The sequence below is a fragment of the Eubalaena glacialis genome, chromosome 15, assembly GCF_028564815.1.
Source record: "Eubalaena glacialis isolate mEubGla1 chromosome 15, mEubGla1.1.hap2.+ XY, whole genome shotgun sequence".
Classification (NCBI taxonomy): Eukaryota; Metazoa; Chordata; class Mammalia; order Artiodactyla; family Balaenidae; genus Eubalaena; species Eubalaena glacialis.
In genome coordinates, this window is record NC_083730.1 from 36,035,691 (window position 1) to 36,057,020 (window position 21,330).

Consider the following 21,330-nt stretch of genomic DNA (forward strand, 5'->3'; position numbering starts at 1 on the left):
AGGGCAGACGCTAAAAACAACGGGAACTAAGAACGTGCAGCCTGCGAAAGAAGACCCCAAACACAGTAAGTTAAGCAAACTGAGAAGACAGAGAAACACACAGCAGATGAAGGAGCAAGGTAAAAACCCATCAGACCAAATAAATGAAGAGGAAATAGGCAGTCTATCTGAAAAAGAATTCAGAGTAATGATAGTAAAGATGATCCAAAATCTTGGAAATACAATGCAGAACAAACAAGAAAGTTTTAACAAGGAACCAGAAGAACTAAAGAGCAAACAAACAATGATGAACAACACAATAAATGAAATTAAAAATTCTCTAGAAGGAATCAACAGCAGAATAACTGAGGCAGAAGAATGGATAAGTGACCTGGAAGATAAAATAGTAGAAATAACTACTGCAGAGCAGAATAAAAAACAAAGATTGAAGAGTTGAGGACAGTCTCAGAGACCTCTGGGACAACATTAAACGCAGCAATATTCGAATTATAGGGGTCCCAGAAGAAAAAGAGGAAATAAAAGGGACTGAGAAAATATTTGAAGAGATTATAGTGGAAAACTTCCCTAATATGGGAAAGGAAATAGTCAATCAAGTCCAGGAAGCACAGAGAGTCCCATAAAGGATAAATCCAAGGAGAAACGTGCCAAGACACATATTAATCAAACTATCAAAAATTAAATACATAGAAAAAATTAAAAGCAGCAAGGAAAAAACAACAAATAACATACAAGGGAATCCCCATAAGGTTAAAAGCTGATCTTTCAGCAGAAACTCTGCAAGCCAGAGGGAGTGGCAGGACATAATTAAAGTGATGAAATGAAAAAACCTACAACCAAGCAAGGATCTCATTCAGCTTCGATGGAGACATTAAAACATTCACAGACAAGCAAAAGCTAAGCAAATTCAGCACCATCAAACCAGCTTTACAACAAATGCTAAAGGAACTTCTCTAGGCAGGAAACACAAGAGAAGGAAAAGACCTACAATAACAAACCCAAAACAATTCAGAAAATGGTAATAGGAACATACATATTGATAATTACCTTAAATGTAAATGGATTAAATGCTCCAACCAAAAGACACAGACCGGCTGAATGGATACAAAAACAAGACCCGTACATATGTTGTCTACAAGAGACCCACTTCAGACCCAGGGACACATACAGACTGAAAGTGAGGGGATGGAAAAAGATATTCCAAGCAAATGGAAATCAAAAGAAAGCTGGAGTAGCAATTCTCATATCAGACAAAATAGACTTTATAATAAAGAGTAGCACAAGAGACAAAGAAGGACACTACATGATGATCAAGGGATCCATCCAAGAAGAAGATATAACAATTGTAAATATTTATGCACCCAACATAGGAGCACCTCAATACATAAGGAAAATGCTAACAGCCATAAAAGGGGACATTGACAGTAACACAATCATAGTAGGGGACTTTAACACCCCACTTTCACCAATGGACAGATCATCCAAAATGAAAATAAATAAGGAAACACAAGCTTTAAATGATACATTAAACAAGATGGACTTAATTGACATTTATAGGACATTCGATCCAAAAACAACAGAATACACTCTCTTCTCAAGTGCTCATGGAACATTCTCCAGGATAGATCATATCTTAGGTCACAAATCAAGCCTTGGTAAATTTAAGAAAATTGAAATCGTATCAAGTATCTTTTCCGAACACAACGCTATGAGACTAGATATCAACTACAGGAAAAAAAATGTAAAATTACAAACACATGGAGGCTAAACAATATGCTACTAAATAACCAAGAGATAACTGAGGAAATCAAAAACTACTTAGAAACAAATGACTGAAAACACGATGGCCCAAAACCTACGGGATGCAGCAAAAGCAGTTTTAAGAGGGAAGTTTATAGCAATACAATGCTACCTCAAGAAGCAAGAAAAACCTCAAACAACCTAATCTTACAACTAAAGCAATTAGACATAGAAGAACAAAAAACCCCAAAGTTAGCAAAGGAAAGAAATCATAAAGATCAGATCAGAAATAAATGAAAAAGAAATGAAGAAAACAATAAAAAAGATGGATAAAACTAAAAGCTGGTTCTTGGAGAAGATAAACAAGATTGATTAACCATTAGACAGACTTATCAAGAACAAAAGGAGAAGACTCAAATCAACAGAATTAGAAATGAAAAAGAGAAGTAACAACTGACACTGCAGAAACACAAAGGATCAAGGGAGATTACTACAAGCAACTATATGCCAATAAAATGGACAACCTGGAAGAAATGGACAAATTCTTAAAAATGCACAACCTTCCGAGACTGAACCAGGAAGAAAGAGAAAATATAAACAGACCAAACACAAGCACTGAAATTGAAACTGTGATTAAAAATCTTCCAACAAACAAAGGCCCAGGACCAGATGGCTTCACAGGTGAATTCTATCAAACATTTAGAGAAGAACTAACACCTATCCTTCTCAAACTCTTCCAAAATATAGCAGAGGGAGGAACACTCTTAAACTCATTCTACAAGGCCACCATCACCCTGATACCAACACCAGACAAAGATATCACAAAAAAAGAAAAGTACAGACCATATCACTGATGACCATTGATGCAAAAATCTTCAATAAAATACGAGCAAACAGAATCCAAAGGCACATTAAAGCGATCATACACCATGACCAAGTGGGGTTTACCCAGGAATGCAAGGATTCTTCAATACACGCAAATCAATGTGATACACCACATTAACAACCTGAAGGATAAAAACCATATGATAATCTCAATAGATGCAGAAAAAGCTTTCAACTAAATTCAACACGCATTTATGACAAAAACTCTCCAGAAAGTAGGCATAGAGGGAACTTACCTCAACATAATAAAGGCTATATATGACAAACCCACAGCCAACATCGTTCTCAATGGTGAAAAACTGAAACCATTTCCTCTAAAATCCTGAACAAGACAAGGATGCCCACTCTCACCACTAATATTCAACATAGTTTTGGAAACTTTAGCCACAGCAATCAGAGAAGAAAAAGAAATAAAAGGAATGCAAATCGGAAAAGAAGAAGTAAAGCTGTCACTGTTTGCAGATGACATGATACTATACACAGAGAATCCTAAAGATGCTACCAAAAAACTACTAGAGCTAATCAATGAATTTGGTAAAGTAGCAGACTACAAAATTAATGCACAGAAATCTCTTGCATTCCTACACACTAATGATGAAAAATCAGAAAGTGAAATTAAGGAAACACTCTCATTTACTATTTCAACAAAAAGAATAAAATACCTAGGAATAAACTTACCTAAGGAGACAAAAGACCAGTATGCAGAAAACTATAAGACACTGATGAAAGAAATTAAAGATGATACAAACAGATGAAGAGGTATACCATGTTCTTGGATTGGAAGAATCAACATTGTGAAAATGACTATACTACCCAAAGCAATCTACAGATTCAATGCAATACCTATCAAACTGCCAATGGCATTTTTCACAGAACTAGAACAAAAAATTTCACAATTTGTGTTGAAAAACAAAAGACCCTGAATAGCCAAAGCAATCTTGAGAAAGAAAAACAGAGCTGGAGGATTCAGGCTCCGTGACTTCAGACTATACTACGAAGCTACAGTCATCAAGACCGTATTGTAGTGGCACAAAAACAGAAATATAGATCAATAGAACAGGATAGAAAGCCCAGAGATAAACCCACGCACATATGGTCACCTTATTTTTGATAAAGGAGGCAAAAATATACAATGGAGAAAAGACAGCCTCTTCAATAAGTGGTGCTGGGAAAACTGGACACTTACATGTAAAAGAATGAAATTAGAACACTCCCTAACACCATACACAAAAATAAACTCAAAATGGATTAAAGACCTAAATGTAAGGCCAGACACTATAAAACTCTTAGAGGAAAACATAGGCAGAACACTCTATGACATAAATCAAAGCAAGATCCTTTTTGACCCACCTCCTAAAGAAATAGAGATAAAAACAAAAATAAACAAATGGGACCTAATGAAACTTCAAAGCTTTGCACAGCAAAGGATAACATAAACAAGACGAAAAGACAACCCTCAGAATGGGAGAAAATATTTGCAAACGAATCAATGGACAAAGGATTAATCTCCAAAATATATAAACAGCTCATGCAGCTCAATATCCAAAAAACAAACAACCCAATCCAAAAATGGGCAGAAGACCTAAATAGACATTTCTCCAAAGAAGATATACAGACTGACAACAAATACATGAAAGGATGCTCAACATCACTAATCATCAGAGAAATGCAATCAAAACTATAATGAGGTATCACCTCACACCAGTCAGAATGGCCATCATCAAAAAATCTACAAGCAATAAATGCTGAAGAGGGTGTGGAGAAAAGGGAACCCTCTTGCACTGTTGGTGGGAATGTAAACTGATACAGCCACTATGGAGAACAGTATGGAGGTTCCTTAGAAAACTAAAAACAGAACTACCATATGACCCAGCAATCCCACTACTGGGCATATACCCTGAGAAAACCATAATTCAAAAAGAGTCATGTTCCACAATGGTCATTGCACCACTATTTACAATAGCCAGGATATGGAACCTAAGTGTCCATTGACAGATGAATGGATAAAGAAGACGTGACACATATATACAATGGAATATTACTCAGCCATAAAAGGAAACAAAATTGAGTTATTTGTAGTGAAGTGGATGGACCTAGAGTCTGTCCTACAGAGTGAAGTAAGTCAGAAAGAGAAAAACAAATACCGTATGCTAACACATATACATGGAATCTAAAACAAAAAAGTTGTAAAGTGCTTGGCATTAAAACTTTCTCCAGACATAATAGAGTCATCCATAACTAATAAGATCACAAAGGAAAATTACATGTAGAAATTAAAAGAAAGTCTCTTAACAAAAGTATTGTAAAAGGATCTTTAAACAGTATCTAACATAGTACTTTTTGAACAGATATTCACAACATAAGTTACACTGTTGTGATTTAAGAATAGAATTGAACTTAGAAATACAAACATTAAATGAAAACACTTCACTAACACAATTTTGAAAGAAAGAGGTAATAACTCAGTCAATTTACAAAAAGAGAGGTGGGGTGGAGTGAGGGTAATTCAGACGAGCTAATATAAGAAATTTTCACTTTCAAACAATATAAGAATCTCTAGCATGTAATAACACTTGCATCTTTAAGACAATGTTACCAAAAAAGTAGGTGGTCATCTTGAAGGTATCACCAAAAGCTCTACATTTTCAAATCTGTTGGAATTACAGACACAAAAGGCCACGTATTATATGATTCCCTTTATATGAAATGTCCAGAATTGGAATATCTACAGAGATAGAAAGTAGATGAGTGGTTGCCAGGGGCTGGAGGAAGGAGGGAATGGGGAATGACTGCTAATGGGTACATGGTTATATTTTTGATAAAAATGGTCTAAAAGTAAACAGTGGTGCTGATCGTACAACTTTGTGAATTCACTAAAAAACCATTAAACTGTACACTTTCCAAGGGTGAACTTTATGGTGTGTGAATTATACTTCAATAAAACTATTATTAAAAGATTAAATTTAAATTAAAAAGTAATCTGACAGAATTCATAATGTCAATTTATACTACAACAGATATCATTCAGAGCCTTCCACCTGTTCCAATAGCTTCTTTTTTACCTTGGCAAGGCGGCTCATCTGATCTTCTGAGAGAGTACTGCTTGTTCTGCCAGGAGTTTTTGTGGGCTCTGATCCATCTGCTTCCACGTTAGGCCAGACTTTCAAGTCGTGCATCCCTTGGCGAAACATGCTAGGCAAAAAGAGAATGTTCAGCACAGAATTAAATTAATGTAGTTCATTATGGGAAATTTTAGATTCGTAAACAGAGAGAATTCTACCAAGGAAATACATGTCTCTCTTGCCAAGCTTTAAGCCTCCAGTGGGCTGTAAAGCAATTAACCAAGCAACTAAAATCCATGTAACACTGTTTTTCACGTGCCATATTTTTCTCCTCCAAGCAGTTAGAACTATTACAGAGATTCTAAAGTTAAACTGGAAACAGAGAAGCATCAGTAATGGACCACATGCACTTCATCACTTCAGTGGAGATCTTAGAAACAGAAACCAAATTTCTACCCAGTGAAAGAATGTCACATTTACAATGACTGAAACCAAAATTAAAATAATTATATAACTTTCTACTTTAAGTGACAATTCAGCATAGTAGACAGCGGAGTTGAACTGCCGGGGTTTGGATCCCAGCTGTGCCATCTATTACCTACAAGACTTTGGGTAAGTTACTTAACTTCTCTGTGCCTCAGTTTCCTCATCTATAAAATGAGATTATAAAGAGTAACTGTATCTCACAGGGTTGTTAGAAAAATTAAATAAACCAGTACAAGTAAAAAGTACTTAGAATAGTGTCTGCCACATAATAAGTATTCGATAAATGTTAGCTATTATTTTCCTTTTCACTGGGTACAGGCTTATTTTTCACCCATCTTCTTTTCCATAAGAAAGATGTCTAAAAGGGAATACAACAGTGGATTCAGTAAGAAAAAATACCCATGTCTACAAATCAGAAATTTAACATATCGTTGGAATTCAGCCTGAGCTGGATGATCCTGCTTTAAAGTAAAAGACTGCATGACCTCTGATTGTCATGCTTCTGCTTCTTTCAAAAAGCTACCATGGGGTTTCCATGGTGGCGCAGTGGTTGAGAATCTGCCTGCCAATGCAGGGGACACGGGTTCGAGCCCTGGTCTGGGAAGATCCCACATGCCGCGGAGCAACTAGGCCCGTGAGCCACAACTACTGAGCCTGCGCGTCTGGAGCCTGTGCTCCCCAACAAGAGAGGCCGCGATAGTGAGAGGCCCGCGCATCGCGATGAAGAGTGGCCCCCACTTGCCGCATCTAGAGAAAGCCCTCGCACAGAAACGAAGACCCAAGACAGCGAAAAATAAATAATAAAAATAAATAATAAATAAAAAAACTTAAAAAAAAAAAAAAAAAGCTACCATGGGGCTTCCATGGTGGCGCAGTGGTTGAGAATCTGCCTGCCAATGCAGGGGACACATGTTCGAGCCCTGGTCTGGGAAGATCCCACATGCCGCGGAGCAACTAGGCCCGTGAGCCACAATTACTGAGCCTGCGCGTCTGGAGCCTGTGCTCCGCAACAAGAGAGGCCGCGATAGTGAGAGGCCCGCGCACCGCGATGAAGAGTGGCCCCCGCTTGCCGCAACTGGAGAAAGCCCGCGTACAGAAATGAAGACCAACACAGCCAAAAATATAAATAAATAAATAAAAATAAATTAAAAAAAAAAAAAGCTACCATGAAGACCCACAGTAAAGGTTGAACAAACTCATAAAAGGAGCTCTAGACAAATATGTTTTTTAAATATGCTGTCAAGTTTCTGAGTTTTGTTTTTTTGAAGAGGGTTAGAGATAGTCTTCTGTTAGTGTGTTCTCTTTTTTTAAGTGTTGTTTAACAAGGCCTTTCAAACAATATAAAGTCTATTCAAACAGCATCCTCCCAAAGCTGAAAGGCCAAGCTGTCAATTGCAATGAAAAGAATAAGACTAGAAGTGTGTGCAGGGGAGTAGGCAAGTCCAAAGACTCCCATATTAAATAATTTTTTAATTAGGTACACGATGGATATAGTGATGCATTTTTCCCATCTTTAAAACCACTGTACTTAACTGTAAAAGGTTCACATTAATTTTTAAACCATTATTATCATGATCTGACCAATGGAAAATTTCTTAGCAGATTTTCCTGAGGTAATAAAGAGAATTTTCACTGAATATTATGTAATGTATGTAAGTAATGATGCCATAAACATTTAGATTGGAAACTATAAAGGACAGCTACAAGCTGATGAGCAGTATAAGATTAAGGACCAAATATGTTAAGGTCTCTAAGGTTGGCAATAAACTGGTAATATCCAGCAACCATATCTGCAAAAGCTTACTTTATAGGCCCAACACAAAATGTACTGACTGGTTGTGAAGAATCAATACACCCAATATTTATCTATCATGTTAAAGATAAAAAAAAAAGTGTTATTATTTAAAAAGCCTTTATAAAGTTCATTTTCTTTCCCTTTCAACTGAGAGACATTCAACATCAAGCAGACCTTAGTCTCTAAGAAACTGGGTACAGTGAGGTCATAATACCACTTTCAATGAATATCCTTAAATGTACCTTCAGAAACAGCAGAAAGCTTCCCTTCCTTCTCTCCACTTCCTTACCCCCAAGTGAATAGTTTGGCTAAACTTAACTAAATCAAAAATAAGTACAGTTGGCAGGAAGTCAGTTTACTAAATGATTTAGGTGCCTTGGGATGGATCTGGAGAAGAGATTTAAGGATAGGGGACATGGAAGGTAGGGGTGATGCCAAGTGATTCAAATGATCAAGTGAACATATTACTTTCTCTTGACACTAATGGAACCTTTACAGAGAGTTACACAGCCTCCAGGTGGCAAGCCAGAAGATGCTCAGAGCATCAAGTCCATTTGGGAAATTAAGCCAAACAGGCAAGAAAGAAGAAAACAGTACAGCAGGATCTCCCTCAGACACAAGCAGAGGCCCCAGCAACAGCTGCTGTAGATGCTCCAGCTCCCAGTGCCAAGCCACTACAGCAACAACTGGCCTGACTTCAGAATTCACATTTGGAAAAAACATCTGCAAGAGAAATATACAGCTTGCGTATGATCCTTTGCCAATTCAACCTAATGATCAATCAACTCTTTAGCTACTTAGGAATCTCACAAGCTAGACTTTCAAAATGAGGACAATTAGTTACTCCAGCCATATCCTAACAGATCTGTCTTTCGATTAACTACACTATTCTCCAAGAAGCACTGCTTCACACTGACTCAAGTATACAAAACAGGTATTAGCAAACAGCAAGAGTTGGTAGTCACAGGACTCCCGATACTATAACATAGCTATTAGACACTTTGAGGACCACTTTTAAAAAGCTAGTAAGTCCATACCAGGACTATTTAAGGAACAAGGTGGGGTACAACAGGTGTTATTTCATTGCCTAAGAAACATTTGAGGAAATGAAGGTCGAAAGCAGCATTTCCCTAAGTCATGAGAACTGTGGTGGCACATGACATGATTTTTAATGGTAGGTGGAAAAAAATTTGCACAGGCTTCCTGCTGAGATCACACAGAAGACTCATACTACTTTCTCACCATGAATGTCAGCAACACCATGCAGAGAAGCAGCTGTGACCCAGCAGTACAAGTGGATGTCTGCACTCTGCTATAGCACCTGGAATATCCTGAATATCATATTCTTCCACAATCCAAAGGTGCACAGGAAGTCCAGTATCCTGCGAGGGAATGCCTCGGCTTGTCTCCACTGCACCCCAGTTAGCCTTCAAGGGAAGGCCCCAGGACACAGAGAGAAAAAGGAGTTATTTTAATTTCATAGGGCTTCTCAGATTTCCTTTTTCTGAGGTGCAGGTCACTATAAGCATCAGCCTAGAGAGAAGAGTAGGTGATCTAACATGAGTCATTATACACACACATACACACAATGATTACTACTGATTTCACGTACTTTATAAAAACTTGCCAAAGGCCAAGTAAAACAGTGTCACAAATGTCAATCTGAGAATTGATTTGGCTGTAGGCAGGTCATTTCACTGTACTTCTGTGGAAATTTCTATTGTCTCACACCTATAGTCTAGTCAGATTGTCTCCTGAAAGCACATCCTAAGGTCAATGAAAATGTATCGATATATGAGAGTTAAAAGAGGTGTTTCCATGAGGGAAACTCCCGCTGTTATTTCAGAAGGTAAACCACTAATGAAGAGGCCAGGAGGAAAAACCAAGAGGTCTATCTGGCTGTTTCTCAAGAAGATTTAACCACTAAGACTACAGTAAGAGTAATAAACTGTTGTGCATTTTTTTCTATATGGCAAGCAAATTCCACCCTGGTAGAGAAAGTAAAAAGGTACAAACACTCCAGAAAAGAAACATACTGATTTTGTAATATGTCCATTCTACTATAACATGCCATTTTATCAGAAACCATATTTAAAACTGGAGGCCATGATGTCTCAGACTATGTCTAAATTATTGTTCCTGCATGGATTTCAATAATAAATATTTCTTTAATTGGTACATTAAAGTAAAATACCTACACATTACTAAGCAATCAAGCTATTCTAAATGAAATTACATCTACATTTTATTCATAAGTTGAAGCTTTTCTGAGACATCCTATCCTGAACAGAAAAATTCAATATTGTAAGGATATCAATTCTCTCTGTAATTCACATATATAATTCAATACAGTTTCCCAACAAAATAACAATGAGCTTTTTATTTTTAACTGAGGAAATAATATTAATATTTATCTGATAAAATATAGAGACTATCCAGAGAAATTCTGAAAGGACTACAAATGAGGAAGATTATCCGTCTCTAATATTAAAACATTTTATAATTAATAGTATTCAAAACTAACAAGAATAGTTCAGAAATAATTACAGCTAATATTTACTGAGCACTTACTAAGCTCATTACATGTCTTTAGTAATTTATCATCATAAACTACTCTGTGAGGTAAATACTAATATCTCATTTTACAGATAAGGAAACTGAGGCATAAAGAGATTAAATAACTTGCCCAAGGGTGCACAGATAATAAGCAAAAGAGCCAGGTTTTAAACCCAGACAATCTAGTTCTACCTGCCTTCCTAACCACCACTGGTTTATAAAAAACTGATAAATTCAACATCATAATTTAAGATTCATGAGCTGCAAGTAAATAAGCAACAAACAAATATACGATAATTCAAAAGAAAATGTCAAACAGGAGAAACAATATGTGTAACATGTAACACACAAAGGGCTAATTCCACTAATCTACAAAGACCCCTTACACATTAATAAGAAAAATGACAACTCAAAAAAAAAGGCAAAGAATTTTATGGTATGTGAATTATACCTCAATTTTAAAAAATGGGCAAAGGATATGAAAAAGCAATTCACAGAAACATAAACACAAATGTAAAGGGAAATATCACAATACGATCATCTTCACTCATATTTAATGATGTGAAAATTAATTTAGGAGATAACATTTTTCAATTTTAAAATGGGCAAAAATTAAGAAGTTTGATAATACCTAGATTATGGTCTCTACCATTTGATACCTAAAGGAACTAGGACTTCTTTCAGAGAGTCCAGGTCTGGGGCAGGAAATTTCCCAATGAGCCTGGAATAGCTTGTCTCCAGAAAATAAAGACGCTACCAATGACTACTGCTGTACTATACTGTCAAAAGAACATGGGATCAACTTGAAGGGGCTCCTACTGACCAAAAATTGGAATTTTTGAGAATTATAAATAAAAAGAACAATGGATTGAAACATTTCAAAACTGTTTAAAAGTTCATGATAAAACTAAAGAACAAAAAACCAAAAAACCATCAATCGTCACTTTCAAGGTTACCAAGGCACCAACCAATTCATTCTTAAAATTGTTAAAAGGGAAAAGAATTAAACATTCATCTGCCTTTCCTATATGAACTGTATACCAAGGTAACTCAATATATGATGAAACACCATGTTTTTTAGAGAAAAATTCCTATTAATAAACATAGAAAGAATAGAATGTCAACAATTTTCTTAAGATGAAGAGTGATCTCTCTGTTCAGGAGAAAAGGGATAGAGAAAAAACACCCTAAAGGACTATCATGTTTTTGTTTTTGTTTTTTTTTACAATAAACTTCTATTATCTGTAAATTTTTAAAAACAAAATTAACTTTCCTATTATAATCATTACCATTACAGCAAATTAGTGCTTTAGTACTTTTTAAACCCTGTTTGTCCTTTTTGTCACTATTATGACAAAGCAGAAAAACCCTATAACAAAGCAGTTACAGTATATGACAAATAGCCTTTTTTTCCTAAAAATAAGGTTCCAGTTTCCAATGACTATTTCCTAATAGAAATCTCATTACCAATCATTAACAGTAGAGAAATACAAACTGTGTTTTTTAATTAATCTATCTGCATCTCCTGAAGGAAATATGTGTCAACTTCAGCCTCAAGTACTATGGAATCATATGTATCCAATAGGTTTCACTTCCTAGCACAGAGAACCAGACTGGGCATAAACTATTAAGGTCAAGAAAGAAAAGGGCCAGAAAGCAACAACATTTCCATAGGAAAAGAAAACGCTTACCCGTATTTTCCAAACAGCGAAACTGTTGTTCCTCCCACAGGCACTGCCTTTCCTGGTCCATACACATCCCATATAGTCAGGGCCACTTGCGCATTCCTGGGCAGGTCGGGGTATTTCACAGGCAGTTTTAGCCATTCATTCCAGCTATGGAAATAAAGTCAACAAAAACATAAAGCTAAGGAAAGAAAGTCAACATAAACATACGTGTATAACTTTCTTTTAAATTAACAAACCATACAAGAAGGTTTGTCCAGAGAAAATGTCAAAAGATTAAGTTAGTAGTACAAAAAATAACATGACACTTACCTCAATTTTGCTCTAGGTAACTTCAATTTTAAATACAGGCATATATGTATTTTATTTCACTTCACTTTATTGGGCTTTGCAGATATTGCATTTTTTACAAATTGAGGTTTATGGCAACTCCGCACCTAACAAGTCTATGGGTACCATTTTTCCAACAGTTTTTGCTCATTTCATGTCTCTCTATCACATTTTGGTAATTCTTTCAATATTTCAAACTTTTTCATTATTAATATATTTTTTTATGGTGATCTGTTGTAAGTGATCTTTGATGTTACTACTATGACTCGCTGAAGGCTCAGATGATAGTTAGGATCTTTTAGCAATAAAGTAATTTTTAATTAAGGTATGAACACTGTTTTTAGACACAATGCTATTGCACACCTAACAGACTACAGTATAAAGATAACTTTCATATGCATTGGAAAACCAAAAAAATCACTTTATTGCAATACTCGCTTTATTGTGGTGATCTAGACCTGAACCTGCAATATCCCCAAGGTATGCCTATAGAACACATGAAAAAAAATATTTTGAAAAACAAAGCTCATGAAAAATAACACTGGTAAATTCTTTAATCAAGAAACTCAGACATCAAGGATTTACTGTATATATTTACTATAGGGAACTATAGTCAATATCTTGTAATAAAATCTAATGGAAAAGAATAAGAAAAAAGATATATACATATATATGTATAACAGAATCTCTTTGCTATATACCTGAAACCAACATAATACTGTAAATCAACTACACTTCAATGAAGAAAAGAAAAGAGAAACAGACAATATCACTAAGACACAAGGAATATAATAATGGCTAATAAAAATCTGGGAAAACACATAAACCTATTAGAACCAAAGTTGTTTTAGAACTAAACTGTGATTTTTTTTCTGTAAGCATTCTCCAGAACAGTTTTTTATTAAAAAAAGAAAGAAATCAGAATTACTCATATTATACTCAAAATGCTGCCAGGTATAATATGGTCCTATAATATACATCAGTATCTCAATAAAGCAGAAAAAAACCAAAATTTTAAAGAGCTCAAAGGAGACCGACCATCCACTAACTTTGTAACATGAAGAAGTTACTAGACTGCTTTGGACAGGTATGTGACAACTTTTTACATGAGATTTTTCTTCCACTCAAGTTATTTCATTAATACCAATAATGCTTAGCTATTGTTTTATTTAATGCTTTCAAAGCATATTTTTACACATGATTTCACTAAGGAATGTTTGTTCTTACTAACAGTAATGACAGCACAGCTCTCCCATTTTTTTTACTGTCTATTCACCTATGCAAATTTTCTTCTGCATTCAAACTTAACACTGGATTTATCTGATCATTTCAACTTCCTTAAACAACAGATGGCTTTTAAGATCCCAAAAGAAAACTATGCAAACAACACACAAAGTAATACCCAGCAGACACACAGAATTGCTTCTCTCTGTTTACTCAAAATTATTCTCAAAGGGCATATCCCAGTCTAGGTCAAATACACCTGCATCAGTAAGAAACTGAACAGAATTTTCACGAACTTATTAAAGAACAAAACATTTACATCCACCATATAAATTCAAGGACCTACAGGAAAATTAGAGATGGCTATCAATTTAAAGGAGACTCTAAACGTCATTAAATCTTTTTCTTCTATGAAGTTCTTAAAGAAACAAAATACATGCTTTAAAAAGCCTTTCTCCCCTACAGATAAGCTTAAGAAACTAAATGAATTTACTTAATTACTATTCACATGGTGGGCCAGAATGAAAAGGTAAATACTAAGCAGTGTAACCTTATGCCAATGAACAAACCACAGAGATTAGTTAACACAGGCTAAAGTTAAAGAGAAAAGTCAGTAACAATATCCAAAATGAGCTATGAAAATACTCACCCTTATATTCTGTCCTTTGACTAGGAGACAATACATAACAGCAAGCAATCATTTGCCTCAAACCTTTTGCCATCCAACACCTGACCCCCACACCTCTTTAAATTAAAGCAAAAACACTTTACCTGTTTTACATACTGGGCTTCTGCAGAAGATTTCTTTTGAAGAAAATGAATCTGCCGCTAAAAAATAGTTTGAAAACTACTCAAGATATTCTAGAAATTATGGAAACATCTGGTCAGACATCAAAGAACTGTGTATTTTGAACACCATTTTGTTCTCTCCCTTCCCATGAATCATCCCTTCTTCATGCCCCAACTCTAATTAGGCTTAAACTCACCTGGCAACTTTCAAAATATTCCAGTATCCTAAAGCCTGATTCTGGATGGTATGACTTCCCACCATGTACCCCACACCCATACACCAGTGTACTAATTCTCTAGTCTGATTAATGCACTCCTAAATCCTAACTTTCTAATTTTAAAATTATATTAGATAGTCTATGCCTAAAGCCATTTCAAATCCTCGTGACAAGACAAAATATAAATTAAAATAAACTGTAAACCACTTGCCTGCAGAATAATATTCATATATATAACTTAAAATTTTTCAGTATTTCACACCTAAAGATGATAATTTTACCCTAAGTGTAACTAAAGGAAGTACAGGTTTCCTCCCCATGGGCTCTCTTATTATAGGACAGGATAGAATAGAATATGGTAGAAGAGATTCGGATGAATTTTGGATGAGCTTCTCATTATTTGAACTCTCACAACTCACTATCAGAAACTCAGAAATCAGATTTAGACAACTTGGAATCTCATACTACCCCAAAATACTTTCTGAAATGCAAAAATTAAGATAGCAAGAGATCCTTTTGTGGTATAATTTATTTTCCTCACAGTCTACAGAATCTTCTTTTAAGTCAGTGCTTATAGAAAATAAGGGCTGTATAAAGTTTGCCCTTATTTATTTTAGAAGTGCTATTTTTGTTTTGATGAATTGGTAAAAAATTCAACTCTTAAATACTAAAGGGCAGGATGTACAAAATCTGCAAATGTTTCCCTTAAGCCCAAAGAGTATATTTAAAAGAAGATAGGGACTTCCCTGGTGGCGCAGTGATTAAGAATCCACCTGCTAATGCAGGGGACATGGGTTCGAGCACTGGTCCGGGGAGATCCCACATGCCGTGGAGCAACTAAGCCTGTGCACCACAACTACTAAGCCTGCGCTCTAGAGCCCGCGAGCCACAACTACGGAAGCCCGCGTGCCTAGAGCCCGTGCTCCGCAATAAGAGAAGCCACCGCAATGAGAAGCCCGTGCACCACAACGAAGAGTAGCCCTGCTCACCACAACTAGAGAAAGCCGGCACACAGCAACGAAGACCCAACGCAGCCAAAAATAAGTAAGTTAATTAATTAAAAAAATAAAAACCTATCCTCATATATTTACCCAACGTAAGGTATTTTCTCAATCTATCTTCTACACAGCTGTTTTAAACCTTTTAATTAAAAAAAAAGGCATTCTAATTATTTTAGAGTACTTAGTTAGTTTCACAATTTAAAAAAATATAAACTAAATACCTCAAACCTTGAGAGAGCAAATATGAAAGTTTTTATATCCTTGAAAATACATAAACAATGCAGAGAGGAGCTGGTAAATGGGAGGAAGAGGAGAAAGATGTTAATCTCCCTATAACTGGGAATTTGCTTTTGCTCTAATCCCTTTTATTGCCAAGGCATGGAACAAAACAACCATACAATTTACCCCAAGAAAAGTGGAATTCTCCATAAATGTTGACTTCCTAGACCTAAATTTGAGGTTCTAAGTCTTTTGGGGGGTCACAAGCCACCTCAAAAAGTCTAATAAAAACTTTGAGCTCTGTCCCTGTAAAAATGCGCAAGACACAAAAAATTCTGCATACAATTTCAGGGTTTTGTAGATTTCCTGATTCCAGTTTAGGAACCTCTGATACAATTATAGGAGTTTTGGTGGGTTGTTTTAGGTGTAATGATGATACTGTAGCTATGTTACAGACATAAAGAAATATTTAAGTTAAGGTGATATAATATTTGGAATTTGCTTCAGAATAACATTGGGTATAGCTGAAACAAGATTGGCCTGAGTTAGTAATTACTGAAGCTAGGTGAGGGAGCCCTGGAAGTTCATTATATTATTCTCTCTACTTTTACAGGTTTGAAATTTTCCAGAATAATAAGTACAAATACATACATATACTTGTGTGTGTATATATCTAGCCACAAAAAGACTACTAAAGAAATTACACCATTAAAACAGTTGGTTTCAGTGTAGCCAGATCATCAGAGCTTAGGCTTCTGATCTCTCCACAAAACCTTTCCCAGTCTGCTGGGCCACACTTGGTAAACAAAGGGTTGTATCCTCAACAGCACAGCCCGGGAGTCCATGTGGCCACATCCTGTCCTCCATGAATACTGTGGGCATAAACTCCTTCACTGAGAGGCACACAACCTGTGTATCCTGTACCAAGCCTACCAGGGTACTGAATAATACTCACGAATCAAACATTAAAACTGCACCACACAATCTATCAAATAAGAAGTGTCAAGAGATTATATTAAGGACCTACAATACTATCCTGGAAAAACGGGAACTTCATGTTCATTACATTTACCTCGAATTCCAACAATGGCTTGCTAATGCAGCATGCTTAATAAACAAAGAACTTAAAAAAAAAAAAGTTAGTTTCATATTTAACATAAACATCTGATCCAAACAGATGACAACATCTCTCTCTCTAAAGATCTGAGTTCCAAACATCAGCTTAGACAACATCTCAGACTATCCAAAAGTGTTTCTGTGTTCAAGGGCATAGAATGGGAGCAAATTTAGAGACGTGTTTTTGGTTTGGGTCATTTTGTGAATCAGTCAAGTTCTCATAAAAATATGTCAATATACTCAATACAAACATAAATTCACTTCCACCTCAATTAGGTAAATAAATTCACTTTCACCTCACTTCCACCTACTTTATCTGAGTAGGTTCCTACTTTAAACTATTTGATCACTGCTTATAGGTATTAAATAAAGAATTTTAATTCCTCTGTAATCCCAAATAATACTTTCAACATCTATAAAGAAATGGGAGAATAGTCTGGAACCCACCATATTCAAGAAAACAACTTACTTCCATCTCGTACTAAATGCCTTGTAGGAGGTTCTCACTGGCAAGGCAAGAGGCTTCCCTTCTGCGAAAACTTGGCAAGTAACATAGAGGTCAGAACATGTTTCTTGGTACAGTCCTGAAAACTTCAACATTGGGTCTTCTAGAACAGCTTTATAACTCTTTTGTTCTCTCTTCCCTTCCAAACTTCCTCTGAAAGCATAAAAGCAATAATGTTTAGACACACATTTTTAAAAGACAAACACAACAAATACTAAGAGTTTATGGTTATGTCACAGTAACCTTATGCTACCTGAACATTTTCCTATACATGAAATTAAAGTCATTTTTTCATTTACTAAAGGTCTCTTAAAATACTAACATGCCTAAGATCATTCCTAACTTCATCAACATATTTCTCTATTTTAGGCTTCTTAATTTTAAACCCTGTAATCAACTCTTGTGTCTACCTTCTAGATGTCACCAGCTTTCCAAGCATTAGTTTCATTTTATTAATTTCAAGTTGACCACTTATTCCTGTAGTCTTTCAACAACATTTACTGTACTAAGCATAGAGGTCCAGAAATGAAAGACAAGATAAACAATACAGTGTTACAGGAAAATATTAAGTCCTTGCTCTAGGGAGAAAACTTACTTTTAACTGCATATTTTTTTACGCTTTTTTTTTTTTTTTTTACTATGTAGATGTATTATCTAATCAGTTCTTTAAATTAAGAAATACAGTGTTTTAAGTAGTAAAAGATATGCATAAATTATAAAAGAGGTAGGAACATTGCTTGGAAATCAAGATTACATCATATATTGTGCCAGCCATTTTATAGAGACTTTCTTACTTACTTTTCACCATATTACCATGTTATAAATCATGAAGCAGAGACTCAGAGATCAAGCTTATTATCCAGGATCACAAAGTAAGTAACAGAGGTGAGAATAAAAACCAGGACAGAGGAAGCCAAAGCCAATGTTCTTCCCATTACAGAAAGATATATCAGAAAGTCTTAGGAGCACCTAACGTGGCTTGGAGGTAGGGACTCGTAACCCAGAAAGATGCCTGAAATGAGCCTGAACAATATATGAAAGATGAGAGCCAGAGGCAGAGAGTCATCCCAGAATAAAAGAACAGCATATACAACTGCAAAAAGGCAAGATGGTGTGTCTGACGAACTACAGGTTGGTATAGCTAAAGCATAAAGCTCATGTGGAGAAGAAGCTAGAGATGAGAATGAAGTGTAGGGGGGCAATGAAGCCAAGTAGCCACCAAATTCAGTACAGTGCCTCACGCAAAATGAACATTCAAAAACCTGTTAACTGAACAATTTGAATTGAGAGAAATATAATCAGATTTGTGTTTATGATACCTTGGCAGGAGTATAAGAAAGTAATGGAGAGGTGTGACTGAAAGCAAGATCAGTTGGAGACTTTCAATCAAAATTAAAAGGAAAAGGGTAGACTAAGGCTAGGGCAATGGGGTTTAAAGGGGGCATGGATCAAAGATACTGAGCAGGTAGATTCAAGACAACTTGCAAAGGATTAAACAGAGAAGGTGAGAGGGGGTGTCTGCATGAATCCGTATGACTCCTTTTCTGTCTTAACCAAAATCAATGAATGATGCTAACAATCACCAAAATAGGGTGAGAGAAGATAAGAGTTAGAGGGCACGCTAATGATGTGCTCCATTTTGGACAAGTTGCTTTTAAAGTGCTTTGGGACATCCAAAGTGACCATGTCTTGTGGGCAGTTTGATATTCAACTATGGCACTAAGAAAAGAGACATCAAAGTGCAAGTTTTATTAAAACCACAGAAACAGATGAAAAGGCCTGGGGAAAATAAACAGAATTTTAAAATTTACTATTCTCTGACTATATGATTCTAAACTGATACTTCCTGCCCTCCCCAAAACTAGTCTCAGACGCTAAAAGGTGGTTTGTACTGAATTTTGCCAAACTTCTGATTTATGCTTTACCTTTTCCTCAAAATACTCAATGTGTGTCTGTTAATAATGGACCAGTTTTAAAAAAATTTTTCTTCTTTCCTTTTCATGTTCAAAAGTTTCAAAAAAAACAAAAAACACATTCATATGTCCAAGAAATACTGAGAGGAATAAGACTGAAGGAAAGTCCTTTACCAGATGATGGCAATACAGGTCCTGTATAAACATCTACTGGCGTATGCTGTAAAAATTACTTTAAATGGGTGTGTAAAGTATTATACAAAGGTACAGTTTGGCATATTATTCTTACCACCACCACAAAATGAACAGTAAAGGACTTGTCAGAGTCTGAAGTAAGTAACTTCTGGAAACAATCATTCAAAGGAGCATCTAATGACTCAGAAAATGTATTTACTACAGGTATGTAGCCCTATGCCTGAGTCACATTTGTTGAATACTGACTAAAACATACGATGAATGATGTTGGGATTAATAATCTGTGATAATTTATGATAGTTTTCACATATGAAAATACATCTATGAGACTGCCAATGGACATAATTTCCAACTTGGTGCTACCTGTTCCCCATCTCAGTTCCATTATTCTCATCTCAAGATGTCATGCCCTGGACCTTTACTTCAACTGTGATACCCCAAGATTTTCCTGCAAGGCTCTCTTCTTATATATTCTGGTCCCTTTACACCTGGAGCCCTCCTCATCTTTGACTGACTCCCAACTTCCCTGGCTAAGCAATTCCAGACTGTCGTAAGATTCAACCTAATCCTCTATCACCTCTCGTGTTTTTAGTACTACATCCATGTGTTCATCTTAAGTCTCAGCTACCTTATCTGCCTGTATCTACCTCTTCATAATTTCTTCAGTCTCCATTCCACCTTCCAGCCCCGTTTTAAAGTAAGATCTTCCAATTATTAACGGCAGGACGACGATTTAACCAAGACTTGATTTCTTTATCTGTAAGATGAGACGGTAATAATCCCACAAAAGGTTGCAGTGAACAGCAAAACGCTTTCTTCAAAATAAACCCTGTGGGACTTACGAACTTATTCCTACCGCTGTCCTTCTCACTGAGACCACGTCCTCAGTCCTCGCACACGGCCCCTCTCCAAACTCCCGTTCACCTCCGTTTCCCTGGCTTCAGCCTTCCGGGCCGTCCGCAGGCCGACCATCAAGCTAATAAGCATCTTCTCTCCCCAACCCATAGGCCCCTGCCTCCCCGCCCCTGAAGCTCAGCAATCCCAGTCCCGGTCCCCAGATTCTCTTACATTTTAAGCTGCACGTTGATGTCCAGGTCACAACTGTAGATGTAGTGAAACTTCTCCGCTTCCCCCATGGCACCCCCGGGCAAGAGCAACACCTAACGCTGAAAACGGGGAGCTGGGAAGACTCGGGCACTGAACTTGCAGAGCCGCACAACACACGCTCTTCCAGTTCCGCCTCTCAGCCCTTGCTCCGCCAATCCCTGCCGGGAGTGCGACCCCACGCGGCGGAACTCCCCTCCCCTCCGAGCGTTCTTCTGCGCATGTGCAAAGGGAGCCCACCATCTTGCTTGAGTGTAAATAGAATTCCGGAAACGCAGCCTATTTGGTTACATTCCAGACTTCCTGTGTTCTTCCTGTGTTAGCGGTGGTTTGTTTCTTGTTTGTTTTTCGTTGTTTGTTGTTTTTTTAAAGAAAATAAGAAGCTGTCTTTTGAGCCTGAGCTATTTCTAAAATCAGTCCAAAAGGAAATGAAGTTCAAAAAGAATTGTCACAACTTTCACTGGCTGGAGGTTGGTTAACCAGGGAACAATCACAGGAATTAGAGTTTTA

The 21,330-nt window shown here is 36.4% G+C and overlaps 1 protein-coding gene across 1 annotated transcript in view; it reads right to left on the bottom strand.

The window, feature by feature from the left end:
• PIK3C3 (phosphatidylinositol 3-kinase catalytic subunit type 3) overlaps nucleotides 1-20,948 on the bottom strand; it is a 160,264-nt gene extending 139,316 nt beyond the window's left edge. Inside the window, exons 1-4 of the mRNA XM_061169001.1 lie at nucleotides 20,785-20,948; nucleotides 17,573-17,761; nucleotides 12,213-12,356; nucleotides 5,685-5,814 (exon numbers count right to left, since the gene is read on the bottom strand). Coding sequence (XP_061024984.1) covers nucleotides 5,685-5,814; nucleotides 12,213-12,356; nucleotides 17,573-17,761; nucleotides 20,785-20,852 — 531 coding nt within the window. The 5' untranslated portion in view covers nucleotides 20,853-20,948. The remainder of the gene's footprint in view (nucleotides 1-5,684; nucleotides 5,815-12,212; nucleotides 12,357-17,572; nucleotides 17,762-20,784) is intronic.
• Nucleotides 20,949-21,330: the final 382 nt, after the last annotated feature.